The sequence below is a fragment of the Oratosquilla oratoria genome, chromosome 12, assembly GCF_046742065.1.
Source record: "Oratosquilla oratoria isolate Oo_2021 chromosome 12, ASM4674206v1, whole genome shotgun sequence".
Taxonomy (NCBI): Eukaryota; Metazoa; Arthropoda; class Malacostraca; order Stomatopoda; family Squillidae; genus Oratosquilla; species Oratosquilla oratoria.
In genome coordinates this window covers 32,714,584-32,724,598 of record NC_134788.1, presented here as the reverse complement: position 1 = coordinate 32,724,598, position 10,015 = coordinate 32,714,584, and the positions used below count along the sequence as shown (strand labels likewise).

Genomic DNA, 10,015 nt, shown 5'->3' with positions numbered 1-10,015 from the left:
CTGACAAAATATCTTTTATTATTCCAAAAGTGGCAGCATGTTTATATATGCAACATCTTCATACAATGTCAGTGTTCTTTCTTTATTCTTATATACAAAGTAAAAAAAAGAAAGAAAAAAAGATAAGAGGGAATAATAATTGTTGCTTAAAATCTAACTAGTAAGTAGTTGAAAGAAGGGAACATATGTTGACTATCAGCTCTACTTGAGCAAAACAATTGAAAAAATACAGTTGAAATTTACAGAGAAATATCTTGGGGCCCAGTAGTGGTACATACATATACCAAGGGCTTTTTCCCCCTTACAAGGGAGGTAGCCAAAGTCAAAGGCATAAATCCACTCCCACCCATTTCATCCCCAAATACTCCACTCCCGCTCACCTCCCTACAGTAGTGGTACTGTCCTGAAAGAAGACAACTCAAATTATCCCTAGCCTAGTTGACAGGCTGTGTGAAAAGAGACTAGACAGGTTGGAATTGCCCATACTGGAAGAAGAATAAAGTGATTGCTACCTTTAAGGCTATGAAAATGTAGACATGGTTTATGAGACAAAAGAATATTAAAGAGGACATGGCAAGAAATGATTCAAGCACATTTATTCAGGAATTTCCAGTAACACTGGTAATCCCATCTTATTGAGAATTCAAAAGTCACAAAAGGAGGAAATCCAAAAATTCAAAGTGGAAAAGTAAAACAAGATACATTTCATATCTCAAGTTATGGGGTATTCAAACATCCATTCAAGACCATACAGCTTTATTTGATTAATAATGCACTACTGTACTTAAAAACCATTAGCAAATACAATTAACATTTCAGCAACACATATAAAATCCTTTGACCATGCACCAAAACTGGTAATTATATTCTATAAATAAATCTGTTAATAGATCTGGTATTATATCAACATATGTATATGTGCATTTACCTAGTTGTATTTTGCGGGGATGGGGGGTGAGTAGTAAGTGTGAGCAAAATTTGACGCAGCCCGAAGGGATTTCACCCCGTCTTCTCTTTTTATGCATGGGGGGGACGGAGAGGGGGGGTCGCCGATTTAATGAAGCGGCCTTGCTGTGGATGTGCTGTGTCTTGCGACACTGCTTCTGACCCAGGGCAGTGGACAAGGTGCAGGGATGACCCGTCATCCAGGAGGTGCTAAGATGAGAGGGAGGGTGGAGGGGTGTGGAGTGTATTCAGGGATGGAATGGGTGAGAATGATTTTATGCCTTTTCCTTTTTGGCTAACTCCCTTGTAAGGGGGAAAAAGCCTTGGTATATGTATGTATTTTGCGGGAAAGGGAGCTATGCTCGTGGTGTCCAGCTTTTGTATCTCGCAGTGGTTTGCTCTTAAACTCATGACTGGTTTTTGCACACACTATTTCATTGTCCAGTTTGTTCTGTGTCCACCACTCTATGTGGAAAACTGTTTTTCTTCAGATCTCTTCTGTAGCTATGTTTTTTTATTTTCTTTCCATGTCCTCTTGTGCTTCTCCTGTCCCAGTTTAATAAGTCCTCTCTATTGAGTATTTCTGTGCCTTTCATTCTGTAGATGGTCAGTAGGTCACCTCTCTCTCTTCTTTGCGACAAAGTCAGTAGCTCCAGTTTAGCCAATCTCTTCTCATATGACAAGTTTGCAAGTGCAGGTGGCATTTTTGTTGCTGCTCTCTGGATTTTTTCTATTTTCTGTATATTCTTTTAGTATTGGGTGACCACGATGTCGCTGCATATTCTAGTCTAGGCCTTATCAGTGTGACCACTATTTTTTCTATCATTTCTTCGTCCAAATATGCAAATGCTACTTTTACTGATCTTAGCAAGATGTAGGATTCTACGACAATTTTGTTGATCTGTTTGTCATAGGACAAGTCGTTTGAGATAATCACACCTAAATATTTTCTTTATCTCTCCTTCTTTACCTCCTTGGTTCCAATTTTATATTGTCCTGATATTCTGTTTCTGCTTTTTCCAAACTCCATTATGCTACACTTGTGTGGTGTGTGTGTGTATATTATACACACACACACACACACACACACACACACACACAGGAGGGATTGAGGAAGTTGGTGACAGAGTTTGGGAGAGTGTGTGATAGAAGAAAGCTGAAGATAAATGTGGGTAAAAGTAAGGTGATGAGATGTACAAGGGGTGAAAGTGGCAGTAATCTGGAAGTGAGCATTAAGGGAGAGCAACTGGAGGAAGTGGATAGTTTTAGATATTTGGGTGCAAATGTGGCAGGAAAAGGTGGAGTGAAGGTGGAGGTAGAATGTAGATTGAGAGAAGTGAGTAAATGCCTTGGTGGATTAAAAAGTGTAATGAGGAATAGAAATTTGGGAATGGATGCTCAGAGGAGACTGTATGAAGGAGTGATTGTGCCAACACCACTGTATGGAGCAGAAACATGGAACATAAGAGAGGAAGAGAGAGGGAGCTTGAATGTGTTTGAGATGAAGTGTCTGAGAAGTATGATGGGGGTTATTAGGCTAGATAGAGTGAGAAATGAGGAGGAGAACAGGGGTGGAAAGGGAGCTGGGAGATAGGGTTGATGAAAGAGTATTAGGATGGTTTGGACACATGGAAAGAATGAGTGAAGAAAGACTAGTAAAGGAGGTATGGAAGGCAGATGTGGAGGGAGTGAACATGAGGGGACGTCCTAGGATGAGATGGATGGATGGGGTGAAGGGAGCTTTGAGGAAGAGGGGAATGTCTGTTGAGGAAGGATGGGAGAGGACAGAAGACAGGGGTGAATGGAGAATGGTTGTATATGGAAGATGTTGTGATGCATGGAGGGTGAGGTAGTGTGTGTGAGCAAAATTTTGACGCAGCCCGAAGGGATTTCTCCCCGTCCTCTCCTTTATATGGGGGGACGGAGAGGGGGGGGGTCGCCGATTTAATGAAGCGGCCTTGCTGTGGATGTGCTGTGTCTTGCGACACTGCTTCTGACCCAGGGCAGGGGACAGGGTGCAGGGATGACCCGTCATCTAGGAGGTGCTAAGATGGGAGGGAGGGTGGAGGGGTGTGGTGTTTTCAGGGATGGAATGGGTGGGAATGATTTTTATGCCTTTTCCTTTTTGGCTACCTCCCTGGTAAGGAGGAAAAAGCCTTGGTATATGTATGTATGTGTATATATATATATATATATATATATATATATATATATATATGACTTTGACAAGTGACATATCCTCTTTGTGAATATAACCAAACCTTAAAATGTGTATGGACCACACTCCAGATTATGTTATTCAGCGTAGTGTTGTGCATTTATCAAGTGGTAACCTTTTAATGGCTAAACATTACATATGGTAACATAATGAATTTTCCTAACATTTTCCTGCACCACACTATCTTTGCAATTTCCTTCTCTAGTTCATTTCAGAAGTGTAAAGAAAAACACAAGTAAAAGTATCCCAAATGAATGAAAAATTCTGCAAATAGACATATGTAATAGCAATACCAGATATAGAGCTAACCTTTTCCACAAATGGTCAAAAGTACTGATTAACACTATGCAATTCATACGTTGTGTATAGTTTGTAATACAGTACACATTAATTTGAACCAAACTGGAAAATCATACATCTGTTTGTTAGATTGTACGTTCATTTGACATAATACTGTAAAGACATCCACTTCACTGTATTTGGTTCTTGTGCCTACAATATAGTATCAATCATGTACAACCAAATCATGCTATACTAATTAGGCACATTGTCAACATCATGCTCCTCCACTTCAATCTCTTCCTTAACATCATATAATAACATTTCATTTGAACTATCATTTATTGTCACTACACTGCGGGAAACCTCACTCTTCTCTTCTCGAGTATATCTAATCAAATTATCAACCGAGTGTTTTCTCATGTGCCTCTTCAGATATTCACCACGAGTATATGAAGATCCACATAAAGTACATTTGAAAGGCTTTTCACCCTTGTGAGCTCTCATATGACGGCTCAAACTTCCAGGCACACAAAAAGAAATCTCACAAAGAGTGCATTTATAAGGCTTATCACCTGTGTGTGTTCTCATGTGACGAGTCAAACCCCCTTTTTGATCAAATGAGGACTCGCACAGAGCACATTTATACGGCCTATTACCTGTATGAGTTCTCATATGCATTGTCATCTGGGATAAGGAAGCATAGGAAGACTCGCATACAATACATTTGTACGGCTTATCATTTATGTGAGTTTTGATGTGCCTCTTCAAATGTGCAGACTGAGAAAATGAACACTCACATAAGGAGCACTTGTGGGGCTTAACACCTGTGTGAGTTATCATATGACGATTCAAACTTCCTGATACAGAAAATGAAGAATCACATAATGTGCACCTGTAAGGCTTATCACCTGTGTGAGTTCTCACGTGACGGCTCATATTGTTGGGATATGCATTCGACACCTCACTCAAAATACATTGGTAAGGTTTATCACTGGTGTGATTTGTCATGTGCCTCTTCAAATTTCCAAACTGAGAAAGTAGAAACCCGCATGAAGTGTACTTATATGTCTTAACACTGAAGTGATTTATCATAAGTTTCTTTTAAAGTCAACATACTATAAAATGCACTTATAAGAACTCACACTGTTTTTCCTCTTTCACAAGGAATTCTGGGGTGAGGAACAGAATTCTTACATTTAAGCAGCTTTGGATTTCTTGTAGTAATCTTCATGGAATTAAAATTCCCACTGCATGAAGTTAACATTATTGTCCGTCTTCTTATACCTTGTGGAGATAAATAACATATATTATGCTTACACATTAAAACTGATATTTTCATAATACATATATAATTATGCACATTAAACTAAAAATACTGCTCCTTTCTTGTATGGGTAGTTCCTGATTTACACAACAATGTTATTTTCTGTGCCCTTCCAGCCACTCTTGTACATAATCAGTCAGATCTAAATTGTATCCTTTCAACAATCATGGTTAACCTAAGTTGATTGTTAAATAATGTGCTACAGCTTTTCTAAAAGTACTACCCCACAATTCATCTACTAGTTTCAGAGTAAGGCACCAAGGGAAGGAGGGTCAGCTTGGAAATATCAAGACAATATCTGCACGACATTATATTTATCTTGTGTATACATTGTGACGAATGTGGGTAGGAGGTGAAGGGAACATGGGCTGAGGGAAAAACTTTTATTCCTGACTAGTTTCGCCTGAGTGGCTTCTTCAGAGGAACATAGTTTGAAGTCAAGTTGGTCAATATATGTGGCAAAAGAAGGAACGTGGCAAAGAGTCAGGTTGGTCCCCCCACTCAACCTCATCTGTCGGTGTGGCGGGCTGTCACAGCAGGTGGACCAATTATCCGCCTGTCCACCCGCTGTGACAGCCCGCCACACCGACAGATGAGGTCGAGTGGGGGACCAACCTGACTCTTTGCCACGTTCCTTTTTTTGCCATATATATTGACCAACTTGACTTCAAACTATGTTCCTCTGAAGAAGCCACTCAGGCGAAACTAGTCAGGAATAAAAGTATTTCCCTCAGCCCGTGTTCCCTTCACCTCCTATCCACATTATATGTATCATAACTATGCTGTATTCATGTTCTGTGTCTTACACATCAGTGGTGAAATCAACTCACACCTCTTTGCAAACAAACATACATACATGTTGAAAACTGGAATATGCATTAGTAGTACCATTGCCACACCAGAGGTTGAGGGCGGGGGATTGCCAGACATTAGAGGGCTGGGGCCGGTTAGAGGTAGAGGCCCTCTTTCCAGCCCCTGAGAACATGATGCAGATGTCTGACTGCCTTGATGACTTTCTTTGAGCATCCATAATCTGATTCTTGAGCCTGTTGAGATACATAACATCCTGGGCTGTGAGATACTGCTGGCATTCTGTAAATTTGATTGCAGTGTCAAATGTTGCCAAACCCTCATTCCATGACACTGGGGGATCAACTTCTGTTTCAATGTTAATACCTTCCTGGTATGTTTCTTCACTTCTTTTGGCATGGTTGAGGCTGAGAAAAGTTATAAATGGGGCCAAAAAGAAGTATATGAGGGAGCATTTTTCAGTATGGGTGGACAAACTGTGCCTTGAACTTTTGGTGGGAAGGCTAAAATCAAGGATATAGATTAAGTTGGAACTGTATATGAATTTAAGGCTAAGTATGATTAATTGGAGAAGAGACAGGACCCAATGACCAATGCTCCTTTCCTATACACTACAGTTAAGTAAATTTGGTACAATTAGGTAAATACATCCAGCAATTTCAATATAAGTCTTACCCAGGGCTGAAAATTTCTCAACATCGCTGTACTGTGAGCTGGCACTCCAACTCTTTTGGACAAGGAGCCATGTGTGTGTGTGTTCCATATTTACCTAGTATTTTTCACTTAGTTGTATCTTATGGGAAGGGGAGCTATGCTCGTGGTGTCTCGTTTTTGTATTTCACAGTGTCTAGTTTGCTCTTAATTTGTCTATGGTATTTGTACACTATTGTTTTATCAAATTTGTTCCAGATACCCACAACTCTATGTAGAAAACAGCTTTTTCCAGGTCTCTTCTATAACTATCCTTTTTGAGTTTCTTATCATGTCCCCTTGTATTTCTTTTATCCCAATTTGATAAGTCCTCTCTATCAAGGACTTCTGTGCCTTTCATAATTCTGTAAATGGTCTCTCTTCTTTGTTCCAAAGTTGGTCATTTCAATTTAGCCAGTCTCTCCTTATATGACAGGTTTGAAAGTATTGAGGTAATTTTCATGGCTACTCTCTGGATTAATTCAATTTTCTTTATATTCTTTTTTGGCACTAAGTGACCCATCATAATGTCGCAGCATACTCCAGTCTAGGCCTTATTAGTGTGACTAGTGTTTTTTTTAACCATTTCTTCATCAAAATAGGTAAAAGCCACCTTTATTGATCTTAGCAAGTTGTAAGATTCTATAACAACTTTATTTGTTTATTAGGGGGCACATCATTTGAGATAATTACTCCTAGGTCTTTTTCAGATCCCACTTTCTTTATTTCCTCTGTTCCAATTTTATATTGTCCTGATATTCTTTTTCACTTTTGTCAAACTCAATTATGCTACATTTCTTTTTGTTGAAGTCTACTTCCCACTTCTGGCTCCATTTCCAAACATTGTGTCTCTCTGTAGTGATTCACAATCCGTTTTAGTATTCACTTTCCTCAGCAGTTTATCATCATCTATAAAGAAGCTCATGTAACAATCCACATCATCATCCATGTCATTCACATAAATAGTGAATATAATTGGAGCCAATACCGATCCCTTTGGAACTCCACTAATTACCTCCTCCCAAGCTGAACTCTTTTCTCTGAGTACTACTCTCATTTTTCTGCCATGCAAGAAATCCTCCATCCAGTTTAGTAATTTACCTTGTATCCCTCCTATATTTTCCTTTTTTTTGTTTTGTTTTTTTAAATAATTTTTTGTGTGGTACTTTGTCGAGGGCTTTTTGTAAGTCAAGGAAAGTACAATCAGCATTACCAATAGATTGGGTCATATATGAGCTCTGAGCTCTTATCTGGGAAGATGACAACTGTCAATCATGAGTCCAACAAGTGATCAAAGACCATGCTAATTCACACACACACACACACATTGGAAAGTATGAGACAGGACACACAGAGTATCTAGGTAAATACAAACACACACATACATCATATAAACAATATCATGCCCACAAGCACAAACAAATATGGATACCTTCTCTTATATTAACATTCTATTCTTTTCCAACTACATATTTACTTACAATTTCCCTCATTCAAAATTTTCTATATCTTTACCTTTCTCTACCATTGAATTTCCAACCACCTTCCCATTTTACTGGTTAACTTGATCAATGCAATTCCCCTCTTCCTTCTCCTTGCCACACAAGAACTAAAATTTGCTGTCAATAACTGTTTTTTGACATACTATCTTTTCATTTCTTCCATCGTTCTTTCCATCTGGCAAACCCTAGTTGACTCCATGATCTGGAGATAGGGAGGGTGAATGAATGCACATTAAAGACTTTTCTACACTCATGTAGGTTAGGTTACATAGGTTTCCAACAAAAGTTGACAAAGATGACATCCATTCATGATGTATCTTATTTAAACATTAAATAATATAATTATTATACATTGATACTGATTTCATTTGGGGAAAAAAAAAATCCAAGGAAACACATCTCCAAAGAGCAACATAAAAGATGGCAAAGTATGATTAACAACACCCTCCCCCAAAAAACTGCTGCATATAACTATAGTATTAACTTTACAAACTATAAAACTAACATCATTGCTCACCTCATTTCATATGCTCACTTATCTCTCAGCTTATTACTTCGCACTTCTCTGTGTTACCTTATGCATCAATGGAACTGAAGTGGGTTCTTGAATCTATACCTTAACATTTTCAACCAGGGTTGGTTGGCATGAGGGGAGGGTTGCTGGCTCTAAAAACAGTTGTTCATGGTGTTAACAAACAGCAGAATTGTTGGAATTAAAGCAAAACTCTATATGGTAAATAAACAATGTTCTATCTCCATGCATATGGAAATGTAAAAGTTTCCCCCATTTTCCTTACCTGTATTCTAGGGGGATATTGCTCATATGACCCACAATTTCATTGTCATTATCCATATGAAGTGAGTTACTTGCAGAGTAATATAAACTTAAAGTAAATTTTTAGGAATAAGAGCACAAATATTTTTTTGGCAAGGGGAGGTTACAATTGTACAAACCAATTCTCTGGTGTCAAAACTAAATTTTGGGCTGATTTTTTTTTTCTCCAATCCAGACAATATGTATCCATATGGAGAAACCTGATTTCTCAAAGGGTGAATATTTAAATTGTAAATCACCACAACTGGGCCACAAGACTAACCTCTGTATACTTCTTGTCACAATGCTTTTACCAAGACTTAACTTTCAAAAAAGTGAGCCCGCTTAGTTCTCAATTACAGCCAGGTCACTTGTTTTTAATATGAACAATTAAAATGGGAGACAGTTGCGGGTCGCCAGCAAACAATCTGTATATCTGTTTACTACTAGTTTATGCCAAACCGACTGTATTGAACCTGCCGTTTTCGACGATCGCCAACAGTGAAATTGTGGGTACAGCAGAAAGACTGTCATGACAGTTTATTCAGCCCTCTGATATACAACATTAATGGGTGTTGTATTCATAAATATGAGACCATCCTTTTCTCTAGGCTTTATTCAACTAACAAAACATCAACAGTGTAACCCATCATGCAACCATACGTATAAAGTTACATGAAGCTTACATCACCCCATTCTCCCTTTCCTTGAAGAAACTGTTCTATATAGCGAAGAGGCTTGTAGCGTTCACACGCAGATCGGTGCAGTTGTTCCGGGCCAGTATGCGCAGGAATGGAAGTCATTTTTATGTTGGAGATAAGTTGAAGCATCAGATACCCCGGGCCGGAAGAGGATCGGTTTTCATATCTCCTTCCTTGATGAATATACTTTGATCACCTGCAGCATCGAAAGAATTCAACTCAGATGAATCGGCAATAGGCACTGGAAGAATCTCCACCAAACCAGTTTTTGTAGAAGGATCGACGTTAAGATTATCTTGCCTCTCATACAATGATAATAATAATAATGGTTTTATTTGGCATTGAATCAATATACATGAAGCGCAGATAATAAAAAGAACACATAGTTCGAAATAACAATTACAATTGCTGAGGATAACACAATGATACGTTACCAGTCGAACCCATTGATATGGTTGATTCGCGTCCACCAGCAAATCTTACATGAGCGTATTGTGGGTCTGCCTCCAACAACTGAACCATCAACGAAGGGTTCGTATTTACTAATGCGAACGTGGCGTTGTAGTAAGACAGGTCCAGGAACAGATAACAAAGTTGGCAACAAATGGCCACAGAGAGGTCGACGCTGGTACGAAAAGTCTCTCATGTGGCGTGGCATTAGTGGCTGTGCAGAACAGAGGGATCAAGTGATTTCGGCCCAGGGTTTTTCTGGGCCGAAATCGCCGGTGA

The 10,015-nt window shown here is 39.0% G+C and overlaps 2 protein-coding genes across 6 annotated transcripts in view; one reads left to right on the top strand and one right to left on the bottom strand.

Annotated features, from left to right (window-relative positions):
* The window catches only part of LOC143031290 (invertebrate-type lysozyme-like), a 3,119-nt gene extending 3,110 nt beyond the window's left edge, over positions 1–9 (top strand). Inside the window, exon 3 of the mRNA XM_076194939.1 lies at positions 1–9. This exon is cut by the window's left edge and continues 622 nt beyond it. The gene's annotated coding sequence lies outside the window, so the exon portion shown is untranslated.
* A 136-nt stretch (positions 10–145) lies between these two features.
* Positions 146–9,827, bottom strand: LOC143031288 (uncharacterized). Of its 5 annotated transcripts, none has more exons than XM_076194934.1 (6): positions 9,721–9,827; positions 8,569–9,482; positions 8,289–8,437; positions 5,658–5,861; positions 4,590–4,729; positions 146–4,474 (listed from the first exon to the last, which is right to left on the bottom strand). In XM_076194934.1, the coding sequence occupies exons 4-6, from the start codon at positions 5,827–5,829 to the stop codon at positions 3,698–3,700; spliced, it is 1,089 nt and encodes a 362-aa protein (XP_076051049.1). In that variant the 5' UTR covers positions 5,830–5,861; positions 8,289–8,437; positions 8,569–9,482; positions 9,721–9,827; the 3' UTR covers positions 146–3,697. The 5 variants fall into 5 exon arrangements, with proteins under 5 accessions (XP_076051049.1, XP_076051050.1, XP_076051052.1 ...); XM_076194935.1 differs by having other exon boundaries at positions 8,869–9,482; XM_076194937.1 differs by having other exon boundaries at positions 5,626–5,861; positions 8,289–9,482.
* Positions 9,828–10,015: the final 188 nt, after the last annotated feature.

What these genes read in the sequence shown, in the direction of transcription:
- LOC143031288 (XM_076194934.1), bottom strand. Translation starts at nt 5,829, where the DNA reads ATGTATCTCAACAGGCTCAAGAATCAGATTATGGATGCTCAAAGAAAG. An exon ending in CAACCTCTGGTGTGGCAATG is followed by an intron (nt 4,730 to 5,657) that starts GTACTACTAATG and finishes TATCTCCACAAG; the next exon opens with GTATAAGAAGACGGACAATA. An exon ending in CTTGTGAAAGAGGAAAAACA is followed by an intron (nt 4,475 to 4,589) that starts GTGTGAGTTCTT and finishes CTACTTTCTCAG; the next exon opens with TTTGGAAATTTGAAGAGGCA.